General features: G+C 46.3%; 1 protein-coding gene across 3 annotated transcripts; it reads left to right on the top strand.

Annotated features, from left to right (window-relative positions):
- Positions 1-5,992: 5,992 nt before the first annotated feature.
- Positions 5,993-26,036, top strand: SLC5A2 (solute carrier family 5 member 2). Of its 3 annotated transcripts, XM_063138532.1 has the most exons (15): positions 5,993-6,103; positions 12,226-12,297; positions 13,693-13,797; positions 14,169-14,228; positions 16,286-16,390; positions 16,642-16,747; positions 16,944-17,024; positions 18,293-18,522; positions 19,487-19,622; positions 20,961-21,068; positions 21,496-21,646; positions 22,720-22,888; positions 23,244-23,459; positions 25,383-25,554; positions 25,757-26,036. In XM_063138532.1, the coding sequence occupies exons 1-15, from the start codon at positions 5,993-5,995 to the stop codon at positions 25,981-25,983; spliced, it is 2,049 nt and encodes a 682-aa protein (XP_062994602.1). In that variant the 3' UTR covers positions 25,984-26,036. The 3 variants fall into 3 exon arrangements, with proteins under 3 accessions (XP_062994602.1, XP_062994604.1, XP_062994603.1); XM_063138534.1 differs by lacking the exon at positions 5,993-6,103 and having other exon boundaries at positions 25,383-25,521; positions 25,769-26,036; XM_063138533.1 differs by lacking the exon at positions 5,993-6,103 and having other exon boundaries at positions 25,383-25,521; positions 25,766-26,036.
- The last annotated feature ends 419 nt before the right edge of the window (positions 26,037-26,455 follow it).

The following is a 26,455-nucleotide window of genomic DNA, read 5'->3' as shown; positions in this document are numbered from 1 at the left end:
GGACGCAATATTCTAGATGAGGCCTAACCAGGCCCGAATAGAGAGGAACCAGTACCTCATGCGATTTGGAAGCTATACTTCTATTAATGCAGCCCAAAATAGCATTTGCCTTTTTTGCAGCTATATCGCACTGTTGGCTCATATTCTGCTTGTGATCTACAACAATTTTGTGTCATCTGTAAATTTGATAAGTGTTCCCTGCACCTCCTTGTTCAAATCATTATGTGATTTACTTCTGTGTAGACATATGTACGTCATGTTTGAAGCAAGGAAAGGAAATGGGTAATAATTAAGAAGGCTGGAAAAGATATTCCAAACCTTAATTTTTCAAAGGAAGCAGCAGGCTTGAAGAAAGCACTTTTACTCTCCATTTCACTGGTCAAGAGAGAGAGATACCTTCAAACAGTTATATACCAACTTACCTCTCACTAGTGACTAACCAATAATAAAAACACCACAAATATGAGAACAACTTGATTGAGAGCCAGTGTGGTATAGCATGCTGGGCTTGGACTAGAGGGACTGGAGTTCAAGTCATGCTTGGCCATGAAACTCACTTGGGTGCCCTTTGGCCACTCATTATCTCTCAATTTTTGTGAACCGCCCAGAGAGCTTCGGCTATTGGGCGGTATAAAAGTGTAATAAATAAATAAATAAATAAATTTAGCCTTCCTCACAGGGTTGTTGTGAGGTTAAAATCAAGGATAAAACAAGAGCTTAACATTTAATTGGTTTGAGGAAACACTTCAAAAACCCTTTAATCAACTAAAAGAGTGTCCCTGACATTATTAAATAATTTTAACATTTTATTATTAATAGAAATACCTATAAAAACATCAGGGTTTGTGGACAACCCCTTAGAAAAGGAATTCCCTCTTTACTGTCAAAGGAGGGAACATTTCTTCTAACGTGGCACCTGCAGCACCATATACATGAACCATGAGGTAAAGTGAAGCCAGTGCTATCATGAGGCAAAGTGAAGTGTCTGCCTTAGGTGGCAGGTGCTGTGTAGGTGTGCAGTGTGCTGTCATTGAAGGGCATGTTTGCTGCTCCACCTCAGGCAGCAGAATATCTTGGGCTGCATCTATACCATCTATAAACTAAGTACGCTTTTTCCTTCTGCAGAACTATTCTTTTATTTGCAAGCGTATTTATGCAAATATAATCAATCAACTAAAATTAATCTGATGAATCAACTAACATTTCTTTAATCGGGTGCCAGCCTAGAGCTCCTTGGAAGTAGGGTGGGATAGAAGTAAATAGTCCAGTATCGACAGCATAAAACCAGAATAAAGTGACAGACTATCATTCAAAGGCCGATTTAAAAATGTCTTCTGTACACAACTTTCAAAATATTAAATAGGGAAGTGCTTAACCTCCTTATTCCAAAGCCACCACAGAAAAAAAGCCCTTTAATTCCCCCACACAATTCCCCGCTTTTCTCTTCCTCTTCACATCTCTGTCAAGATTACTTGGTGACGGCCCAGCTGAGATGTCGGGAACTTGACATCCTTGACACAATACCAAGGTGGTTCCTACATTATTAATTCCTATGGTGTGTTGAGCTCTTCATAATTTATCAGTATGTTAATTACATTCAGCGGAAAGAGCCAGAAGAAGCAACCTGGCAGCAAAGGTGATGACAGGAAAATTATGAAGATAGAATCCGTCATAGGATATTAGCAAATGGCTGCCATCCCTCACACGTAGAAAGAAACCTTCTGAATCATACATAGAACCATGAGCTGTATTGAAAGAATCCAGGGTCTAAACAAGGACATAGGACATTAGAGGTAAAATCCAACGTATGTCCTATTTAGAGTAGACCCATTTAAATGAATGAAACATAGGTTAGTCATCAGCCCCCATTAATCAATAATGAAGGATTATGTGAGGTGTTCAGATGTACAATTTGTACTTCTGAACTTACAGCTGCTGAAACCCACAATAAGCCAATGCTAGTCTCCTAGTGACATGGCTACATTCCCTGTGGCCAAATGCTTATTTGCAGAATATGGAATTGTTTAAAGTGACAATTACATGGCCTCCAGCTGTCCTAAACCAATAATTCAAATAAGATGGATTTGTCCTATATGTGTGTACTATGCAGGGAAGGACGGAGGATTTGGGACAATTTGCCAGGGGGATTTGGAGCCTGAAAGGCTGGGAGGTTTTTCCAAATATATGAAGGATCTATCTGAGGTAGGGTAGCCATTTGTCCTCTTTTACAAAGGCTGTTGTTTATTCGTTCAGTCACTTCCGACTCTTCGTGACTTCATGGACCAGCCCACGCCAGAGCTTTCTGTCGGCCGTTGCCACCCCCAGCTCCCCCAAGGTCAAGTCTGTCACCTCCAGAATATCATCCATCCATCTTGCCCTTGGTCGGCCCCTCTTCCTTTTGCCTTCCACTTTCCCTAGCATCAGCCTCTTCTCCAGGGTATCCTGTCTTCTCATTATGTGGCCAAAGCACTTCAGTTTTGCCTTTAATACCATTCCCTCAAGTGAGCAGTCTGGCTTTATTTCCTGGAGTATGGACTGGTTTGATCTTCTTGCAGTCCATGGCACTCTCAGAATTTTCCTCCAACACCACAGTTCAAAAGCATCTAAGGACAATCCTCTAATTGAAGGGCTGTCCTTGTCCAGTGAAGAGCCAGTGTGGCATAGTGGTTGGATTGGGACTCAAGGGTTCCAGTCGTGAAACTCACTGAGTGATTTTGGACTAGTCCCTGAGTCTCAGCCTAATCTACCTCACAGGGTTGTTGTGAGGATAAAATGGAGAGAAGAATGGGGGGGGGGTCATATATACTGCTCTGAGCTCCTTGGAGGAAAGATGGGATAGAAATGAAGCAAGCAAGCAAGCAAGCAAGCATTTCCGTTTTAAAATATAAAGACCGATAAGCCCATCAACAGTTAGCACCTGGATAAAAAGTTGAACAAGCTGGAACACGTCACCTGATCACAGTCATCCATACCATGTACATCAGCACCATGTACATTGATGGTGCTATATAAATAAATAATAATAATAATACCATGGTGCAATGTAATTATTTCTGAATTTGCATCTATACATAATAAGTGGCCACTCAATCAAGTGTAGTAGGTTGTTTGCTTGACAACAGTGCAGCGAAATGGATGATCTCAGGGTCAATGTATCACGAGGATTCTTCGGTTCTCTCTCATCACTTACCTTGTCGTTCTTCCTTGGCCTCATGCATGTCACCCTACCCAACCTGTCTCACAATCCCTTTGTTTTACAATTCCTCTGAGCCAAAGAGCATCATCACATAAGGGAAAATTGTGTTCTCTTACCGTTGCTTCTCCTCCCATGTGTTTGTCCCTCATTACTTCCTCTTTCAAAAGGGGAAGTAAACAACGTGCACATGGCCCATTCAGTGGGCTGTTTTGATCCCACTGCTTCTCCTGCACACAGCAGGACATAGTGGCAACTTCCATCTTTAAAAAATAAGTCAGACTTACTGTGGTGTGTTTTTTTGTGGCGGGAAGGAGGCTAGAAGACGCAGGAGACACACGGGAGACAGATGAGGTTGTGAGAGGGGCCTGCGAAAATCCATGAGTGCCCAGTAACGATTGTGCAATGAAACCCTCATGGGTCTCATGGGTCTCATGGAGCTCAGAGAGGAAGCAGATCTTTATCTCTGGGCCCGATTCAAAGTGCTGGTATTAACATTGAAAGCCCTAAACGGCTTGGGGCCAGGCTATCTGAAGGAACACCTCCTCCCATATGTACCTGCCTGGACCCTAAGGTCATCATCAGGGGTCCTTCTCTGTGAGCCCCTGCCAAAAGAAGTGAGGCAGGTGGCTACCAGGAGGAGGGCCTTCTCTGCTGTGGCACCCCGGCTGTGGAATGAGCTCCCTAAGGAGGTTCGCCTGGCACCTACACTATATTCTTTTAGACGCCAAGTGAAGACCTTTTTATTCTCCCAGTATTTTAACAGTCTATAAATTAATTTTAACTTTGCTGCTTTAAATTTGTAATTTAAATTTGTATTTTTGCATTGCTGCTGTTTTTATCTTGGTTGTGCTTTTATATTGTATTTTATTTAATGGTTTTATACTGTTGTTTTATACTTTGAATGGGCTTAATTTTGTGAACCGCCCAGAGAGCTTCGGCTATTGGGCGGTATAGAAATGCAATAAATAAATAAATAAAATAAATAAAATCTCCAAAGAGAGCATCACAGATTAAGCCAAGGGGAGCTAGGAATTGTAACTGCAGATAAAGCTGAGGAGATGGTACCACAAAGAGTTAAAAAGACATCTCTCTTCCAGGCACTTATCTTGCAGGTCATGGAGGCCCGTGCCCTCTTCTTCCTTGAACTACAACACCCACTGAGCACCCACTTTCTTCCATCTTTGGCTGTGCCCCTTATTTAAAGAAACCTAACCCACACATATATACGTGAATTGTGACAGGCTTTTGCCAGATGAATTAGTACTATATCTTTTTTAATGTTTTGTACACCGTCCAGAGAAGTTCAGTTATTGAGCAGTTTCAAAGTACAGTAAAACAAACAAATAAATAAATATATCACAGATGGAAAGCCAACTTGAAAATATTAATGCATCGATTGAGCCGTATGAGCACAGAGCACCCCCTGGTGGTCGCACCTGTAAAGTGTAGGGTATCCAATGCATAAATGACAATGATGAATGAGGGAGGGACCTTATTAACTGAACTTCCATCTGAGGACTTCTGGCTTCAATGCATTAATGGGGTGAGATATAGGGAAGGGAGGAATTCAGGCTTCCTAAATTTCCTAGGCAAAAGAGAAGGGGAGGTGCTCTGAGGATATGAATATTAAGACCAAGAGCTTTTCTACACAAGCTGTATCTACTTTTGGTTTTGTCCCAGAATTGAGATCCAAGCATTATACAAGGAGCATTTCCTTTTCTGTTTATCCACTACATAACCTCTAGGTGGCACTGTGGTATAGCAGAATAGCCCAAAAATATATAAGAAGAAATCGTGTTTTCTTTTGCTTTCACAGTTAAATGATGCTTCCTTGCGCTAAAAAAAACCCTCGCCGAAAATGCTGGGTAGACATGGAAGCGAAACTGGAGGCTTAGGATATCATCTAAAGAACCTATGAACAACTGTGAGTAGAAAATGCTGAGTATATGATAAATCCCTCATGTAAAAAAATCTCCAAGAAACGGGTGGGGAGACAGGGTAGGAGTGTCGTATGGGCAGCAATAAGGTTGCCACCAGATACCTCACCTCAGGCTTAGGTCTTGACTTGAGACTTAGGACACGGGAAGACCTGGTGCTTTAGAGGCAGCCTTTTTGAATGGGGCGGAGCTTAGCAGAGCTTGGTGTGGACAAGCAATGGCCTCCGGATGGGCGGAGAAGCAGGCTGGGCCTGGTGCCACCTAGATTCTTTGGGGAGGCTTAACTCAAGCTAGGATTAGTCAGAGCAGCCTTCCTCCCCCCCCCATTGTAGTGCCCTTATTAGTGTGTTGGACTACAACTCCCATTCTCCCCAGTGGGAACCTGGAGGGGCACCAGGTTAGGGAAGGGCATTTGGGTACTATTTATTTATATTTCAAACAGTTTAATAGATGTTTTATTGCCCTCAAAGTTTGTTTCAACACCAAATATTTAAGCTGGGAACACGGTAAGTGCTTGTGAGGGTGTGCAAACCAACGAGCAAACTCTTCTCAAGCAGAAATGTGTTGCTTGCCGACCCCAACGTGTTCTGAACTTATTCAAGGCACAGCACTTCTGCCATATCAAAATATGAGCCAGGACAAATGGAAGTTGCCCTTTGCCAGATCGCTCCCTCCTCTTCCCCACCTAACCCTTCCTCTCACATACCCGCCAAGTTAATCACACATCCAACCCATGACTTGGTTTGTTATTAACCACCCATCTGGGGGCCCCATCCCACCCCACCCTTGAGGCGCTGCCCCAGAGAGAGTTCCTTGGCTTTGCCCATTTGACTGTGGACGTTCCGGAGCTTGAGGCGCCATGGAGCAGGAATCACCGATCTTCACGGCCGAAAAGGCGACCATCAGCAATCCGGCAGACATATCCGTCATTTGCTTATACTTCCTTGCCGTCATTGGAGTTGGGCTGTGGGTATGTATGGAGAGAGGGAGGGAGGGACATTCCTCACACACCGACACTTTCCAAAATGAGGAAAGTGGGGTCTAACTGGGGAGAGGTGACATTTGGGGACCAAGTCCAGGTGGTGGAGTCAAGAGGACTGATTCTGGGGCCTCTCACTGGAACAAAGGGCTTTAGATCCAGCCTATCCAAGATCTCTATGTATTTGGATCCAGCAGATTTCAGTTTATCCCCCAGAACATCCCATTTCAAGGCCTGCTAAGGCTCGCAGAGCTAAGCAGGCTCAGATGGTTGAGTACCTCTAGAACTGGGTATTTTAATTAATTAATGAGATTTCTATCATGTGCTTCAAAAATATTTCTTCCCCCCTCCCCTGAGGATGGGTTTACAAAGACAGCAAGTCAGTCAAGTGCAATTATGTCAAATTAGCAACAAATAAAAACAGCAATAAAAGCAGCATAAAATCAACCTCATCGGGGATTAAAATAGTAATTCACTTGGGGGAATTACAAGGTTTAACTTGGTACCAAAAAGGAGACACCCAGCGAACGTCCAAGCGGACCTTATTCCACTATGCTGAGGTACCACCATTGAGAAGGCCCTTTCCACCTTTCACTGCCACCTGTCTCACCTCAACTGGTAGTGGCACCAGGTGGAGGACCTCCAAACACAACCTTAGCATAAATAAGGATTTAGAACTGGGAACATGGAATATTTACTACAAAAATATTTAAGACACATAGGCTCATCTACTCCAAGCTGGATATTCCACCATGAAAGCAGTATGAAAGCAATATATAAAAGCCAGGAGCCACACTACGGCTTTATAGTGGTACTGAAGTGCACTGACAACTGTTGGGAACCATGACACATCTACATCAAACAGGATATAACACTATGAAAGTGGTATATGGTATGTGTCAATGGGCCCCAACAGTTGTCAGTGCACTTCAATACTGCTATAAAGCAGTAGTGTGGCTCCTGCCTTTTATATACTGTTTTCATACCGCTTTCATAGTGGAATATCCTGCTTGGTGTAGATGAGTTTTCCCTTCTGAAAAGTCTTTATCAATAACCAAGTCATCACTCTTTACATGCCTATCTACCCTCTTCTATGCATACCATCAGCTGTCTTTCTGTTAATCATCTCATCTCCTTACACAGCTCTATTGAGCCCCTAACAAGCCTCATTCACACATTCTGTCTCTTTCTCTCTCTCCCTCTCTCTCTCTCTCTCATTTGAGCCTGCTACTTGTCCGTTCTTTGCATGTCTTCTCTGACTATTTAGCAAACAATAATGAAAAGCTCTTGAAAAGTAGGAGTAAGTGAAGTTAATTCCAAATACATTGAATGTCTCACTTGTTCTTTATTTCAGTGATTTTAAACATTAACTTGTTATGTAGAACAGATTTGTCTTAATTGTGTACTGTAAAATCAGATATGTGACCAAGGCTATATTTGGGTGAACTGGGCATGCCCCCTGGGGCCAGACATGTTGGTGGGCACGCCCCCTTGGGGGCCGACCACGTTGTCCTCCATTTTGGTTTCCAAAATATGGTCACCCTACTTGAAGCACTAGATTTGAGTGAACTCTGAAGAGTGATACTCATGCTCCTGGTGATTCCACATGGACCTATGGCACGATTGAAGTCCTCCTGGAGAAGAGCCTTCATTGTGGTGGGCCCCTTTCTTTGGAGCTCTCTGCCCTGGAAGTCAGGCAGGCACCCACATTGGCTGGGTTCGGACAACACAATAAGCAACGGTTGATTAATTAGGCAACCCTCCGTTGCGTTGCTTATTGTGTCATCTGGAGGTGAGCAGACAATGCACAGTTTCGTAATTTACCACAATAACCAACGGAGAAAAACAATGGGCTGCTCCGTTGATTATCCAGAGACCGGTTGCTTTACATGTCACCTGGCGGGCTCTGTTGTCAAATTTAACCATTGAGTGCGCTATTTCAGGAGCTCATAGACTCCTCCGGCAAGAGCGGCCGAATGCGCCCTGGCTGCTCCTCTACAGCCAGAAGAACTTGCAATGCCTGATGGGATAGGACTGGGAGGAGGGAGGGCAGAGCAACGGGTGGACAGAATGTCTCTCAACTGCCCCGTTGACTATTTACATACTCAACGGGAATTTCAGAGGTGCAACATGTCATGCGAGGAGTACCGGCAAAATAGCACACAGTGAGTTGCCTATTCCCCCCTCCCCTGCCTAAACTGTCTGCCAAACGCGACCAGTGCGTTGCTTCTGGCTCCTCCTGAAAACAATTCTATCCCAGGAAGCATTCCTTAAATGACTGATCATGGTTTTATTGGCATTCTGTTTTTAATTATTTCGTTATCATGTTTCTATCTTTTTATCTTTTTACTATTGTGCTTCTTACATCCATTGCTCTGAACTCTATTAGATATAGAGTGGTGTACAAACATTGTAAATAAAGTAAATAAATAAATAAATAAATGCTCACACACTAATTACAAACATTTTATTTATTTTATTTATTTATTACATTTTTATACTGCCCAACAGCTGAAGCTCTCTGGGCGGTTCACATGAGAAATACAGAATAAATCTGTTAGGAGATTGGCTTTCAGCTATTGTCAGCTTATCTCCCTTAGTGACAGCCTTCCCAAATAGTAGGCCTGGAAAGAGATTTATGTTATAAACTGGATTGAAGATGCTCTCCTCATGTGGGTTATCACTTCTTAGTGGAGGTGCTGGGGGCCATGGCACAGGGGACAGTGGTTAATCCTTTCCCTCATGTAGGGTGACCCTATGGAAAGGAGGACCGGGCTCCACTATCTTTAACAGTTTCATAGAAAAGGGAATTTCAGCAGGTGCCATATGCATGCAGCACCTGGTGAAATTCCCTCCATCACAACAGTTAAAAGCTGCAGGAGCCCTGCCCTCTTTTGTATCTGGTCAAGAGGAAATCCTACCTCATGGAAATCCTGCTCCCAAAGCTGCTATTACCCACAGAGGGGAAAACAGACAGGTACAAGAAATTAAAAATACATCCCTTGAAATTCCTCTGATAAATCACTCAAGAAAGAACCTCCAAATCCCATTTGGAAAATAAAAAAGCCATTGGGGGATCCTATTGTGAACCTCCCACATCATAGCCTTTTCACAATAGCCTAGGTGATCAATGGTGCACCTAGAACGATAAAAAAAACCCACCCATCTCTGATATATCAAAATTCCCACAAGGCACAGGTGATAACTACATTGATGGTGCTATATAAATAAATAAATAAATAAATAAATAATAATACTTAGAGTCATTTAAAGAAATTAGTGTTTACCCCAAATACAAGTTACTTGGATATTATTAACATTAACTAAATTAGAAAAAAAAGATATGTGCAAAGCACTAATATATTGAGGTACTTAGAACCCAAACATCACATCAAGACTTTTCCGCATAACTCCTCTGCCCCACATCCAGGCAGGGAGCCCCTGTTCTTCTGCACCCTTTGCTGTTTTCCTGTCCTTCATTGTCTCTTTTCTTTGATTCCCAGGCCTGATCAGATGGGTTAATTATCAACAGTTACACAATTCAGGAATGTACTAGCAGCTGTTAATGAGGTGTAAAATTCAACAGATTAGTAATTGAACAATCTGTTCTGTAAGGGAGGGGGGATGGTATTTCTTCATCCTCTCCCTTCAAGATTCGCTGTTATCCAGCCAAGGCAAGAAACCACTTCAGTTCTAACCCCTCTTAAAAGGCAACGTCCTGCCATAAAGGCTGATCACAGCTAGGCTTGCTCAAAAGATTCAATCAGTTTGTATTCAAATTCAAACTGATCTGCAGAGATCCTGTGGGAATTGGAGTATATTCTGTGGAGGCTGGTGGTTCTGATGTCACTGGGGTGGTGAATCCACTCCAAGTTTCAGTCAGAACCAGTCAGAACTCATACACGTTTAGAATTCTGACTTTTAGCACACACCGAAGAGAGTCCCGGGGAGATGACACCGCGGGGGAGAGCGAGAGGCAGGAGCTGAACTCGTCCGCCGCGCACACGCAAACGCAAATGCAAACACACCGAGCGAGAAAAGTGTTTTGCAGGAGGAGCCGCCGCCGCCGGGACGCGCCAGAAGAGCCGCCGGGTGGGAGGGGGGATTATTCGAATGGAAGAACACGCGAGGGGGAAGCGGCCAGAGCAGAGCAGCGTCTTTGAATGGGGTAGAGATTCTTCCGCAGGCGGCGCTGCCTAGCTCACAGTACACACAGTAAAGAAAGAGGCGCTTCTTTTAGGTACGTCTTTTAAAAAGGCGCACAGAAGCGCCTTCGCAACGACGTGTAGATCTGGCCCCGGAGCGGATTCACTGACCCACTGACATCGGAGCCACCAGCCTCCACTGAGTGTGTTTATTGGTCAGATTTTACAGTCATGCAAACTTACACTCTGACGAGGTGACACAAAGTCTGTCTTTTTTTTAAAAAAACTTCCTCCTTCTTGCTTTATAAGGGGCAGGCACTTTAAGTGCTAGAAAGCCCTGCTGCTGCCACAGCTGGCATGCCTCTGCTCAGAATAAGGTCACCAACGCCCCCAAGAGCAACAAGACACGGCAACGCCCCCAGGGGTATTTGTGGCTACATTCTGAATGTCTGTGTGCCATTTCTGATGGCAGCCACCAGCCGGGCTTTCTAGCTGCTTGGAGCGGCTATTAACTATAACCTATGGTGGAGCCAGGGTCAGGCTTTGGGCCAGGGTCGGACTTTGGAATGGCAAGTGATTAGGACAGCGGCAAAGAGGCCCGACGTCAGCATCCGAGGGAGGCTCGGAGGGTGGTGTCAAGAGAAAGGGCCTTCTCTGCGGTGGCCCCCCGGCTATGAAATGAGCTCCCCATTCAGGCCCGCCTGGCACCAACATATCATCTTTTTGGCACTAGGTTAAGACTGCCCTCTACTCCCAGGCCTTTAGTGGCATATGGTGGGGTATTTATGCCAGTTATCTAAGCAGGTCTAGTATTTTATTGAACATGTTTTGAGCAATCTAAGTTCTATTAAATTTTGTATATTTAAAGTTTTATGCTGCATTTTTATATTATATTATTTTTTTTGTAAACCGCCCAGCGAGCTTCAGCTATTGGACAGTATATAAAATAATAATAATAATAATAATAATAATAATAATAATAATAATAATACTTTCTTTTTAAAGCATTTTATAGTCGGGCTGGCTGGCTGGGCGTGTACATGGTTACAGATGCTCATTTTATTATCTTTCCCTTAAAAATATATTATCTGTTCCTACAACAAAATGGGGCCCATTCCCAATGTGTTTGACATCAGAAGCTGACTTCTTTGCACTCCTGTAGTCATGATACTGCTATGATTTGAGTTTGAAATGCAAAAGTGAACATGCTCAAAGTATATTTTTTATTTCAATCAGGACTGGCAAACTGTTTTGCTTGTTTGTTTGCTCTAATGTATCAGAAATGTAGAAGCAATTGTAAAGTGTGGAATGGAGGGGAGAAGAGAAAGAAATGCCATGTGCATTACTTCATTACAGCTGAAGTAATGCACATGGCCATCTAAAGAGGGAGGGGGCGTTGTCTCCATAACTCCATCAAGTCCCAAGTCTAAAATTATGTAGCTGCACCACTAGGGTGACCCTATGAAAAGGAGGACAGGGCTCCTGTATCTTTAACAGTTGTATTGAAAAGGGAATTTCAACAGGTGTCATTTGTACATATGGTGAACCTGGTGAAATTTCCTCTTCATCACAACAGTTAAAGTTGCAGCTGCCCTGCCCTCTTTTAAATCTGGTCGCTCTAGTATAGCTCCTGCAGCTTTAACTGTTGTGATGAAGAGGAAATTTCACCAGGTTCACCATATGTACAAATGACACCTGTTGAAATTCCCTTTTCTGTGCAACTGTTAAAGATACAGGAGCCCTGTCCTCCTTTTCATATGGTCACCCTATGCATCACGGCTTGTAAAGCAAGATGGGAAAAGATTTTTAAACAGTGTAAGTACCTATTTTAACAAGAATTTGCATGCACATTAATGTGGAAAATGGACTTAATTATGAACAAATGCAAACGTGGCACAAACTGGAATTAGACCAGTCAGGGCCATCCCTAATCACACACCCCTTTCCTCTCTTTCTCTCGGCTCGCAGTCCATGCGCCGGACCAACCGCGGTACTGTCGGGGGATATTTCTTGGCTGGTAGAAACATGGTGTGGTGGCCGGTGAGTAACTGAAAAAGCATGAGGAAGAAAGGGAGAAGAAAGGCTTCCTCCCAAGTGGCATGTAGAGTGTAGGCTGACCAGTAGTGCAGTGGCAGGTTTTGAAGTGCAGGCATTCATCATGACAGTCCGCATCGTCACGCCCCCAAGGAGAGTCCAAAATTCCAGGTAGCAGCATTGTTCCAGATCAACAAATCAGTTCTAGTGCTTCTCATCTCCACCAGAAGCTGGTCTTTTGTAAAGTGAATGTGTCCTAATTGCCCATTCGAGACCAATCACTCCAAAATACTTAGCTTCACAAGAAGGAACAATATGGGCCCATTCAGAAGACACCTTAAACCATGGCTTTAACCATGGTGGTTAAGCCAGAAAACTGGGCTGTGTTCCGAAGACACCTTAAACCATGGTTTTAACTTTAGGGTGACCATATGAAAAGGAGGACAGGGCTCCTATATCTTTAACATTGAAAAGGAAATTTCAGCAGGTGTCATTTGTATATATGGAGAACCTGGTGAAATTTCCTCTTCATCACAACAGTTAAAGCTGCAGGTGCCGTGCCCTCTTTTAAATCTGCTCACTCTAGTATAGCCCCTGCAGCTTTAACATTTGTGATGAAGAGGGAATTTCACCAGGTTCTCCATATATACAAATGACACCTGCTGAAAATCCCTTTTCTATGCAACTATTAAAGATACAGGAGCCCTGTCCTCCTTTTCATATAGTCACCCTATTTTAACTACACAGAATAAAGCAAAAAGCCTTATTCACCATGGTTAAAGCCGTGGTTTAAGATGTCTTCTGAACATGGCCTGGCTTTCCGGCTTTTCCACCACTATTAAAGCCATTTTTAAGGTGTCTTCTGAATTGGCCCTTTATAGTCAATCTGGTCCTAACCATTATTATGTGGGTGGACTTAAGGCTGGTATTCCATGAGAAATTTAATTTCCCATATGTCATTTTTCTTTGTCATTTTTAAAAGTTTGTTCTTGTATTATAGATTATGCTCTAAATAAAGGGAGAGAAAGAACGAGAAAATAGCATTATCAAATATTTCAGGTTTATTTCTTTGGATTATTTTGTTCATTGCGCTTCATTGATGGCTCCGCTACACCACTGCCCCCAAACACTGGGAAAAGGGATGGATGGGAATGAAATGAGATCATGGAGAAGGAGGATGGAAAGGCAGAATACGAGACAGGAGGAAGGATCAGGAGGGAGAAGAGAGCAAGAGAAGGAAAAAGGAAGGTCAGTGAGAAAGAAATGAGACACGGATGGGCAAGGAAAAGAAAGAGGTTAAATAGGGACTCTCAAGATGCGGAAGCCCCTGTGCTTGGGTTGGTGAGTCTGGAAAAGTCAAGGTGCTGCATCATTCTTCTTTGGCGGTTGTTGTGCCCACAGATCGGCGCCTCTCTCTTTGCCAGCAATATCGGCAGCGGGCACTTCGTGGGCCTGGCTGGCACGGGTGCAGCTAACGGCCTGGCTGTGGCAGGATTCGAGTGGAACGTAAGCAAGTGGGTTGTGGGGGAACACGGCATGTGGGGATGATGGTGGGGGGCTGAGGGGGGGTGGATGGAGGAGAGGAGAAACCAGATTCCCTTGATTTGGTGAGCTGAAACTGGAACCACAGAAGTAACATGCCAGCCTGCATGACCGCCTATTTTCTCACCAAACTAAAGTTAACGGACTGGCTTGGAAAAGATTCTTCAGGTCTTTCCACAGACATTCAGCAGGTTCTGCTTTCCCTAACATGAAATTGGAGTGATGGAGAAAACTTCACCTGGTATGTTTCTGTCTGCCATGCACCAAAAGGGAAAGAAAGAAAGGTGTCAGTTTGACCCATCCCACCCCCACCCCTATCCTCTCTTTCCTCCCAGGCTCTCTTCATTGTTCTCCTCCTCGGATGGCTCTTTGTCCCGGTTTACCTCACAGCTGGGGTAAGAAGCAATTGATTCCCTCACACGTTTATTGGGTATTTTGTTGTTGTTCATGGCATTTTTATCTCTCCAAAGAAGCTGCATGGTTCTCCCCAGTTCACAGATTATTCTCACAACAATCCTGTGAGGGAGGTTAGGCTGAGAAATGGTAGCTGGCCCAGCCCAAGGTCACCCAGACCCAGCAAGCTTCATGGCTGCAGGGGAATTTGAACTCAGATCTCCCTGGCCTAAACCTGGCACTCTTAACTGCTTGTGTGTGCTATATAGGCCTGGCACGTGGACCCTGGAGATGGGAGAACAGGGACTGTAAGAGGGGAGTGGGAGGGGAGGGGATGGAAACCCAGGACTCCTAGGTTCAGTCTAAGAGGGGCCTGCAGACTAGGTTGGGAAGTAGAGAGCCAGGATATTGAGGTCTCTCTGGTAGGATTGTCAGGAGCCTGCAGATAGAATACGGGTGCACAACCTCAGGCTGGGGGCGAAATCCGGCCCTCCCAGAGCAGTGGAGGCTGGTGGCTCCTATTTCAGTGGTGCAATGAATCCGCTCTTGGTTTCGGTCAGAACTCTAAAGGAGCTACCCAAAGCACTGAACCCTCTCCCCAAAATGTGTTCAGCACCTTGGATAACTCCTTTAGAGTCCTGACTGGTTCTGACTGAAACAGGAGCCACTAGCCTCCACTGTCCCAGAGTAACCCCTTTCTCCCAAGTACCAGCTGTTTGGAGTTTCTATATTCCCCATCCAAATTTGGGGTCTGGGGTTTCCTGGCTTTTGTACAGCTCCTTCTCCTGTTCTAAAAGTTGAAATGCCTCTCTTGAGGATTAGTTACTGGCAGCAAGAGCTTTAAGAAACAAATGCTGGGGACTTGGCCCCTCCCTGCTTCCTTCAGCCCCGCCCACTGCTGGAACTGCAGCCCCCGAGTGCTTCTCTGAAATGGAATTCGGCCCTCGGACTGAAAGTTCAACACCCCTGGTTTAGAATCATAGAATTGTGGACTTGAAAGGCTCCTCAAAGATCATGTAGTCTGCAACCCTCTGCAATGTGCAGGAAAACCAATTAAACCACATCCATGAGATGTGGATGTCCAGCCTCTTCTTAAAAACCTCCAGAGATGAAGTACCCACAACCTCTGTAGAGTGAGGAACGAGTAGGATTAATGACTACCAGGGTCCACTCTTCTGATTTATAGGAGGATGCATTGCCAGTAATATCTAGTTATCAGATCCATTTGTTGCAGTGCATAGAGCATTATTAAATCTAAGGGCCAATAAACATGAGCTCATCTACACCAAGCAGGATATTCCACTATGAAAGCGACATATAGGAGCTGCAATACAGCTTTTTAGCGGTATTGAAGTGCACTGACAACTGTTGGGGCCCGTTGACACATACCACTTTCATACCGCTTTCATAGTGTTATATCTGCAAGGGGTAGATGTGCCCTGGGCCCCAACAGTTCTCAATGCACTTCAGTACCACTATAAAGCAGCCGTGTGGCTCCTGCCTTTTATATACGGCTTTCATACCGCTTTCATAGTGGAATTTCCTGCTTGGTGTAGATGAGCCCCATGTCATGAGGCATGAAACAAACATAGCCACAGGGAGCTCCAAATTGATCAGAGCAATGGCACAGAGTGGGTGTGTTGGGGCCACCATTATCTCATATTCCCCATCCAACTCCTCTTGGTCATTGCATCTCGCAACCTCTGTTTTGCCTGTGGGCCCCAAAGTTCTTCCCGGGAAAACTGTGGATGGGTTTTTGCTTGTGGCCAAGGTCAGCCAAATCCTTCCCATTTGGAGCCCAGAAGGAATGATCTCTGAGTTCAGATGAGCTGGTGTTCCTGGGGAGGTTCGCATCGTACAGGGTGGCTCACTTGCATGATACGTCTGCATCTGCTGTTCTGCAAGCACCTCTCACAGCTGCTGTCTGCTTGGGACAATTAAGGGGCAGGAGCAGAGATGTTTCTGGCTTGGTTGAGAAAGCCCAGTTGATGCTTTTCCTTTAACCCTAAGAAAAGCAATAATAACGTCTCGCCTTCTGCTTCCCCCCCCCCCATTCCAGGTCATCACAATGCCCCAGTACCTGAAGAAGCGCTTTGGAGGACAACGAATCCGCCTCTACCTCTCCGTCCTCTCTCTTTTCATGTATATCTTCACCAAGATCTCAGTAGGTCGCTCCTCCAGACATCAGGAATGGGGTTGGGGAATGTAGGTGGGGCCCCTTCCACCTGAGGAGAAAAAAAGACAACCTTAACAGTGTCCAAAGCTTGTCCCCCAAAACCTGCCGTGTGACCTGTCCCCATGGCAAGTCCACCTCTGGGAAAGGGAGGACCCATGTTCCTTTCCTGGTCCTTTTCAGTAGCAATGTACCCCCTTTCCTCAAAAAAAATCGTGACTAATTGAGCCAACTCCCTGCAGGTGGACATGTTCTCTGGTGCAGTGTTCATCCAGCAAGCCTTGGGATGGAATATTTATGTGGCAGTCATAGCTCTCCTGGTCATAACCACCATTTACACAGTGACAGGTAAGCGTTCATTGCTTATCAGGGCAGGAGGGTTGGGCGCCCAACAGGACACCCAAATTCCAGCAGTGAGGGGATCAAATATAGGTGAACCTCAAACCTTCACAATAGGTTACTGAGCCTCACGGACTGATGATCGGGCTCAGTATAAGGCAGCTTCCTAAGACCTGCGCATCCCCTTCTCCTGCCTCTCCTCCAGGTGGGTTGGCGGCACTGATGTACACGGACACCGTCCAGACGTTCGTCATGGTCAGCGGAGCTTTTGTCCTCATGGGGTTTGGTGAGTACAAGCGTCTGGCTCTTTCTGCTACTTCTTTCCCAAATTATGGAAATCAGAATTCTGTGGCTAACGCACAGGATAGCAAAGTGGGTGAGGGTGTACTGGGATGAACAATGCACAATATAATCATTGCTGAGTTATGATCATGTTCCCCTTCCTATGGTGTCTGAAATGGAAAATCAAACAGAAACAGCGACCTTGGCCAAATCTGACTGAGACCGTCAAGCTGATGTTGGGCTAAATGGCATTTTGGAATACATCATCGTCATTTGCTGTTGCTAGACAGAGACATTGAGAGCCTTTCTATACGAGGCTTTTATTGTGTGCTCGTGATTGCTCACTCACTGTAGTTTGCGGGTCTTTTACATCATGTCGTCATCCTCCACTGCTTCTCCCGTGCCTTCCAATTATTACCGTAGTGTGTTTTTTTAGATCGAGGAAAATCTGGTATATCCGGAATGGTGCTATGAAATGCTTTGTGCATTTATACAATTCCACTATACCACAGTGCCATCTAGTGGCTGTATAATGAAACGTGCAGAATGGCAGAGAAACAAAAACCCTAGAAAAAAGCACGTGTAGAGGAGCCGTTCTTAATTTTGCAAAGAATCTGGAAGCAGAAGCCTTGATGTGAGTTAAAAAGCAGGTCACGTAGAAATGCCCTTAGAATGGGAGCAGCTCAGCCCCAAGTTCACTGCATAAGGCAGGAGAAGAAAAAGGCCCATTCTCTCTGGTTCTTTGCAGGAGAGTAGGAGTTTCAACACCCAGCAGAAGAAAGGGAGGCCAGCTTATGAAAAATCTTCTAACTTCCACAGCCTCCTTCCCTCCCGCACTGCAGAGCCCCAGCTAGACGGGCAAAAATGCCCATCTAGCAAAAATGCAAAGAGGGAGGAGCACAGAGGTGAAGATCACCTCTGCACCCTTCCTATTCTGCACAGCATACCTGTCAGCCTGTGAGTTCAGAGTAAGCCCTGCTTCACTCAACAGGACGTACTTCTAAGTAGGCACAAACATAGGACTGCGCTGCTCAGCTTTCGATCCTTCTGGTTTCCAAGACTGTTTGAAAAGAAATCTGCAATATTGGCTTGTGATGTATTTGTGTCGCTTCTTGGCTGTTTGGCAATGACCAAGTGTAGTGTATTATTTGTGGCAGGGGAAGCCGGGGCGGGGACGGGAAGCTTAGGAAAGACTCACGCTAGTTCAGCATGGAAATTGGAGTGGAAGTCCTCTTTTCGGTCTTAAAAGCCCCCTTATCTATTACTTGGCAGCCTTTAACAAGGTGGGAGGCTACCAGGGGGTCTTTGACAAGTACATGCAGGCCCTTCCGAGGCGGACGCTCTCCCCCTCCCCTGCCCTCTACAACATTTCGGCTGCCTGCTACCTGCCCCGCGAGGACTCTTTCCACATGATGAGAGACGCCGTCATGAGTGATCTGCCCTGGCCGGCTCTTATCTTCGGTCTTTCCATCAACTCTATCTGGTATTGGTGCAGTGACCAGGTATGTGGTGAGGGGTAGTGCGTTACTACTATAACCTCCGAATGCCCTCAGACCCAAGATTGTAATCCGGATTATCACTCAGTTCCTTATTCACAAGCCATCACAAACCTGGCTACCATTTTTCAGGCCAGGTCTTGTATCCCCTGGTCTGAACGCAATTATTCACAGCTTCAGATTATGTAGCCTGGCTCTGGCTGCTTGGTAGGGATGGAAAATGCACTCTACACATGCTCAGAAGCACATTTAAAAATCATTCCTGCCTTCCACAGATGAGATTTAATTCTGCAAACAGATTCTGGGCGTAAAGTCTCTTTCCGAAGGAAGCCGTGCACGTAGATGAGCTTCTTAAGCCAACCATGTCCAGCGACAGGACAGTGTCGTTCCCCTGACCTCTAGGGGGCGTTAGTCAGTGAAGGAAGGCTCATTTAAGGATGTGATGCCAAGCAAATGGAATTCACATATTTACGGCACTCTGTTGTGGCACTGGGAGCCATAGAAAGGACAGACATTGCTGCTTCAGTAGCCAAACGCACCACAGAGTTTCATGCCTGAGGTCACATACAACCCAAATCCCTGAGTCATTCCTTCCCGAATGCAGCCTCTCTTCCAAATCCAGTTCAGAAATAGGGCAGACGTAGCCTTACACCTTCTCACATTGGGCCAGGACACAGCATTTTGGTATTTGCGGCAGGCAATCTGAATTGCACCCTCCGTCCCACTAATTAAAATGGCGCACTGCCTAGTGGGAAATGATCCTATGCACACCCCATTGAAAAGTGTGGGGCTCTTGGTCATTACAATGGGGCTTGCACAGGAGCCCCCTCCCTGCCCCCCCCCCAATGCCACCTGAGGTAGTCGCTTCACCTTGCCTCACGGCACGGCCACCTCTCTATCCAAGGTACCCTGGAATATTAGCCAAGGTGATAAAACAGACTCAGATCATTCCGATTTCCACCCCTCGCAGGTCATCGTACAGAGGTGCCTGGCTGGGAAAAACCTCACCCACGTCAAAGCCGGCTGCATCCTGTGCGGCTACCTCAAACTGCTGCCCATGTTTCTCATGGTGATGCCAGGCATGATCAGCCGGATCCTGTATCCAGGTAAGGTAGACACCTGGGAAAGGTTAGCGAGGATTCTTGGGGTGTTTCAGAGGTGGAAGAAAAAGAGCAGTTCCGGGTAGTCCGTCAGGGAGGAAAATGTGGAGCGCTAATCTACCTGGAACAAGCAATGGTTCGAGGTGTTATTTTGGGGGGACAGGAAGGGATTCAGTAGTGTTTGGGCCTAGCCCTAGATCAGCCTTCTCCAACATGGTAGTGTCCTCCATATGTAACTACATCTCCCATAATCCCCAACTAACAGCCCAATTGCCATGCTGTCTGGGGTTTATGAGAGGTGTGGTCCACCACACCCAGAAGGCACCGGGTTGGAGAAGGGTCCCCAGGGCACTATGGCCTCATCTACACCAAGCAGGATATTGCACTATGAAAGCAGTATGAAAGTGGTATATAAAAGGCAGGAGCCACACCAAGCAAGATATAGCGGTATGAAAGCAGTATATGGTATGTATCTATGGGCCCCAACAGTTGTCAGTGCACTTCAATGCCGCTATAAAGCAGTAGTGTGCCTCCTGCCTTTTATATACTCCTTTCATACCACTTTCATAGTGGAATATCCTGCTTGGTGTAGATGAGGCCTATGTAACACAGAATAAAACCTGGGGTAAATTAATTTTCTCAAAAAGTGACTGCTTTGTGTCTTAAGTTTGGCTAGAGTTAGGATGGACTGACTTCTTAGTACAATGGTTCTTTAAAATTTTACTTGACCTAGGCTAGATCTACACTACAGCTTTATAGCGGTATTGAAGTGCCCTGATAACTGTTGGGGCTCAACCCACGTTCCATATATCGCTTTCATAGTGTTAGTTCCTGCTTTTTATTCCACAATCGTAATGATTTGACACAAGGTGTAGGTCTGGCCATAGATTCTTGATTCTGGTGGCCCACTGCATTTCCTTGCCATATGACTGGCACATGGAAGGGGCTTGAAAGGCTTCCAAAGGAAGGCTCAACTGCTGCACTGTACTCTATGCCAGTGAGCAGTGGAGGCTGGTGGCTCCGGGCTGTGAATCCACTCTGGGTTTCAGTCGGAACTCTAAAGGAGCTATCTAAGATGCTGAACCTGTTTTAGGGATAGGGTTTTAGAGATCCGGGTTCTAGCCCCCACTGGATGACTTTAGGCCAGTCACAGACTCTCAGCCCAACCTACCTCACAGGGTTGTTGCTGTTGCAAGGATATAATGGAGAGGAGGAGGATTATGTACGCCACTTTGGGTTCCTTGGAGGAAAAACGGTGGGATATTAATGCAATAAATACCAATAAAATATTTAAACCCAGGAGTTCTTCCTCACATTCCTCCCCTACCTCCTTCGCTTTTTCAGATGAAGTGGCCTGCATCGTCCCGGAAGAATGCAAGCGAATCTGTGGGACCATCGTCGGGTGCTCCAATATTGCCTATCCGAAACTGGTGGTGTCCCTCATGCCGAACGGTAAGAAGGCGTCTGATTTTGTTTCTGAATCCTGGGGATTCCCTTTGGCAGCGGAAGGGTGTTGGTGCCCTTGGGATGTGTCTGACTACAACTCCCATCACTCCCAGACATTGGTTGGGGCGCTGCTGGTATATGGGGGCTCAACTGCCTTTCAGAATCCATTGTTTTAACACAATCTTTCCCAGTCTGGTACCTGCCCAATGTATTTGAATATAATTCCCAGAATCCCCCAGCCAGCATAGCTAGCTGGGGGGTTCTGGGAATTATATTCAAATACATCTGGAAGGCAGCAGAGTGGGAAAGGCTGCTTTAACCCACTGTGAGTCCTGACCAGTTCCCTCTGTGTGGCATGAGAGATGCTGAGCTGGACAGAATACGGACTCACGTTCCTTCCCTCCTCCCTGTCCCACCGTGTCATCCCACGCAGGCCTCCGGGGGCTCATGCTGGCCGTGATGCTGGCCGCCTTGATGAGCTCGCTGGCTTCCATCTTCAACAGCAGCGGCACCCTCTTCACCATGGACATCTACAACCGCCTGAGGCCTCAAGCCAGCGACCAGGAACTGTTGATAGTGGGCAGGTGAGGAGGTGCGCCATGCTGCCATGCCGCCATTCAGGTAGCTGGGGGTGATGGGAGGTGTAGTGCGACACCTCTGGAGGGCACTCTGACGGGGAAGGCTAACGTAGGCAAACAAATGTGTTAATTCTCTCAGGCACCACAGGGCTCTCTATTGTGTTTGTTACAACTATCTCACACGATCATCCCGCAGATATTTTCTCCAGCGATGCACTAGAGCAGGGGTGTTGAACCTCTTTCAGTCCGAGGGCCAAATTCAATTTCAGAGTAGCTCTCGTGGGCCGCATTCCAGTGGTGGGAGGAACCAGAGGTGAAAGGGGTGGAGTGAAGGCCCAGAGAGCTGAATTGGGATTACAGGAGGGCTGGATTTGGCTCATCCCTACACTAGAGTAGTACTGCTGCTTTTCCTTCTCCATCTGAATTACAATCACCAAATCTTAGGGCATTTCTATACTATAGGGTTAAACTGCTTAAAGCAATTATTTCTTCTCTGGTAGGAACCTTGAAAACTATAATTTTCCAAGGGGCAGTCAGGGATCTCTCATGCTAGGCATCCTCAAACTAATCCTCAAAATTCAAGCCTGGAATTCTTCAGGGAAGCTCTTAAATTATTTCTCGGCCACCTTTAAAGGTAGAACCCTCTCAAGCTATGACAGATTAAGTACAAATATATCCTTAGGTTTAGAAGGTGTCAGAAAGGAGGTTAAATCTAATCCAGGCAGTATCGTCTATTATCTCCTAGAAATTGCGCATTTTAAAAAAAACAAGAGATAATGTGGTATTATCTAGATAGCACGGGATCTCTCTGCCACTAGATGGTGCGGTCTCATTAAAATACAATGAGGCCTTTCCGAGAAGGGAACAAATCATGTGCTCACGTGTGAAGGAGCACGTCGCAATGGTGGGAATACTGTGAGGACAAAAGCACCAGTAAGGCTATGGGAGTTTTCTCACAGACACAAAGTCTTACCTGACTCCAATTAAGCAGTACCCTCTCCACACCTTTATTGTGCCCCCACTCCCATTTTCTACCAGGGGGTGCTACATTCTCACCTTGTGGCTGTGGCTTCCCACAGGGTGTGGATCCTGCTACTTGTGGGGGTGAGTATTGCATGGATCCCAGTGGTGCAAGCTGCCCAGGGCGGGCAGCTCTTTGACTACATCCAGTCCGTCAGCAGTTATCTGGCCCCACCCATTGCAGCCATCTTTTTGCTCGGAGTCTTCGTCAAAAGGGTGAACGAGCAGGTGAGTGAGGTCAAAAACCAGGCACCGACCCATGCATATATACACCAACTGCCTGGGAGATGTAGGAGTAGTGGAGAGGAAAACAGGTACTCAGAATAGGGGTAGCTTAAGAGAAGGGCACTACGGTTGTCCCAGGAATGGGAAAGCAGAGGCACACTGGGATGGAGGATCCAGAGATGGTACAGTATGGCTCTCCATAAATTACCATTTTTCAGGATCTGTCAAGAGCTTTCAATTTTAGGTTATGGGGCAGGGGATGGAAAAGGATAGGGGAGCCAAAAGCCTGGGTAGAAGGGACTGGTGTACCAAGATCCTGCTCCCCCCCTCCATTTTCACCCTATTCCTCTCTCTTCAGGGTGCATTCTGGGGACTGGTAGGGGGCCTAGCCATAGGCATGGCCCGGATGATCCCAGAATTCGCCTACGGGACGGGGAGCTGCCTCTTCCCCGGCGCCTGCCCCCGCCTGATTTGTGGCGTCCACTATCTCTACTTTGCCATCATCCTCTTCTCTGCCACGGCGGTCATTGTGATGGGCGTCTCACTCTGCACATCGCCTATCCCTGATAAACACGTAAGTATGAAGGGAACGTGGGGAAAAGTTATCCCGGCGAACAGACAACCGGCACAAGGATCTACACTGGGGTTTCAGGTATAAGTGCCTCCTTGCCCTGACTACTGGTTCTCCCCTCCTTTCACACCTCCATGCCTCTATGGCTGAAGCCTAGAAAAGCCCAACTTTATTTTGGTGACTCTTTCTACAGACGCAGGAGGAGAAGGGAAACCCCATGAGGGAGGGAGAAGACAAGCCGAAGGCAGGGGTGGAAGGAAGGACAATCTTGAAAATATTATTTGTATAGAAAAAGATTTATTGAAGGTAGCCTACACATTTCGGAGAAGAATTGTCCTTCCTCAGGGCAAGTCAAATGGTTGTTACTGTTGTCTACTCAGAAAACAATTAAATCATAGGCTTGATGGGTACAGAGAGATGTGAGATATATAGAAGAGAGACCTTCAATAATTCTTTTTCTATACAAATAATATTTTCAGGATTATCCTTGGTTCTGCCCCTGCCTTCTACTCTTTCTACAGCCCATCTTCCATCCACTTAGACTCCCACACAACAGAAAGCCCTCTCTAGATACCTATTGTTTCCCTACCTCTTCCCTCACATGACCCAGTTTATAGAGCCCTCTTCCTCCTTACACAGACAGTATATAGTAGACTCTCATGAGTAATGCCTGTATGACCACTAAGCAAGTAGGCCTAGAGAGGCCTATATACCAATTTATGGCTGTGCTAAGGAGTTTAAGCTGGTAGTGGCCCCAAAGAAAATTGGGGCAGGGGGTGATCAAACCCTAAGGGAAAGATTATTGGGATCTGGTCGCTCATAGCAGGCACAGTGGTTCTCTAACCCTACTACAAAGGGAGCACCTGAGATTCTAACACAGTCCCTCTTTGGGCTTTCTTACATGAGGCTTTTAACCTACACCTTTACCGAGGCTTCTACTTCCAGATTTTTTGCGGGATTAAGGTCTGCTCCTTTACACGTATTTTTTTTCCTAGAGTTTTTCTTTCTCAGCCTTTCTATAAGTTCCATTACACAGCTACTAGGTGACACTGTGGTATAGGGCAATTGTGCAAATACGAGGGTCTCATAGTGCATTTGCAAAAACACCAGTCTTTCCTCCTACTAAAATGGTTGCAAAGCACAGGAGAGGCCCAGGAGGATGACCACGTCGTGTAAAGGACCCACAAACTACCATGGGTGAGGAATCACACAAGCACAATAAAAGCCTCATGTAGAACGGCTCTTTATAGCTGGGCATTCATACATCTAGAGCAACTAAAGGAGAAAAAGTACTAACAGCAGGAAAAACATGGGGAGAGAGAAGGAGTCTCAAGAGTGGAAGACAAAATCTCAAGTAAAGATTTAATGGGCCCCCCAAAGTTTCAAAATGCACTTCCCCAGGGGCACTTTAAAAATAAACTTAGCACAGTGCTGGGCAAAAGGTAGATCGGGATCTATTGATAGTTCTCTGGGTGACTTGCAGCAGGTTTGCAAGGATTTTCTAGCTTCCAGCTGTTTAGCCACAGCTAAAGATCTTTCCTAAAACAAAGAAAAGTTGAGGGAGGGAAGAGGGGAAGCTAAGAGTGGGTTTTGTGTAAGAAGGCTACAGGCTCAATTCTGGTAACGAAAATAAACCCCTATGCTGAACATGTGCTCAGCGGTACCCTTGACCCTATTTTAATTGTAAATGTATGTCTGCCCTACTGAGCCACTATGCACAGACTTAACTCCAGTTGGTGGATCTTGAGGACCTTGTCAAAAAACAAACAAAAAATGAGCCCAAAGTAGACCCCCCCACAAGCAGGACGTCTGCCCATGCCTGCTCTAGCACGCCCCATAACCATCCGTGCACCCTTGAGAGTTCATGTTGCCTCCCCTTTGTTTCCCCCACTCGTACATCTGCGCAAATCCGCCTTCCCCTCATAGCTGCATCGCCTGGTGTTCAGCCTCAGGCATAGCGAGGAGGAGCGGATAGATCTGGACACAGATGAAGAGGAGGAAGCTAAGCAAAGGGAGGCTGCACGGCAGCAACGCCGGGAGCAAGCAGAGGTGGCAGCAACGAAAAGCGGAAGACTGCAGCTTGGGCTGGAGACGGACGGTGAGGGAGCGCTATGTTGGAGAGACAGAGAGAAGAAGGCCTTCCTTCACACACACTCCAGCCGTCCCTAGCACAGCCCCAGATGACCCATTTGTTCCCGGGGGGTGGGGGCGGGGGCGGGTTTCATGTCACAGCCGCCTCAGGGGCCCGGGTGTTTTAAGGTGGCTCTTTTCATCCGCTCTCTTTCGCCCTCTCCACACAGGTCCCAAAGCAGTGTCCTCTTTTGGCAAACTGCGCCGCTGCCTGGGCTGGTTCTGTGGGATCGGGACGGGCAGCCAAGAGGCGCTGGAGCTGACCCCGGAGGAGAAAGCCGAGGAGCTGCAGCGCCTGACGGACATCACGGAGCACCCACGCTGGAGGCGCGTCGTCAATATCAACGCGGTCATCATGATGGGCCTAGCCACGTTCCTGTGGGGCTACTACGCCTGAGTGCCGTCTGCTACGGCAGCTCACGGCCACTTCTGCCCGTCTGGGCATCCCACGCAACCGGCAGCCTCGGAGGAACAGTGGGAGCAGCAAGAGGGAGTCGTCACACGAGACTGAACAGCCATCTTGGCCAACCCACATCCGCCAGCCAGAACCACGCAAATCCACACCAAAGTTCATCACAGTTAGCTGCAAGGTTGGGCATATATAATGGAGGGAAAAGTGTATTCGTGCAAAAACCGAGAAACTGAAATACTACCTAAACAAATAGAGACCCTGACTTGAACATCAGCCACCTGTTTCTCTCCCACCCAGCCCTTTTCTTGTTGCTTTATTTACCATCTTCCTTGATGAAGAGTTCTGCAGAGCTTGAAAGCTTGCTCATTATTTTGTGAGCTTCAGTTGGTCTAATGAATAAACGTATTGCCTTAATAGGGATTCTGAAATTCTTCTCATGGCCAACAAGGCTGCCTTT

This window comes from Elgaria multicarinata, chromosome 11 (assembly GCF_023053635.1).
Source record: "Elgaria multicarinata webbii isolate HBS135686 ecotype San Diego chromosome 11, rElgMul1.1.pri, whole genome shotgun sequence".
NCBI lineage: Eukaryota > Metazoa > Chordata > Lepidosauria > Squamata > Anguidae > Elgaria > Elgaria multicarinata.
The sequence above is the reverse complement of the archived record's forward strand: the minus strand, read 5'-3'. Positions and strand labels throughout refer to the sequence as shown.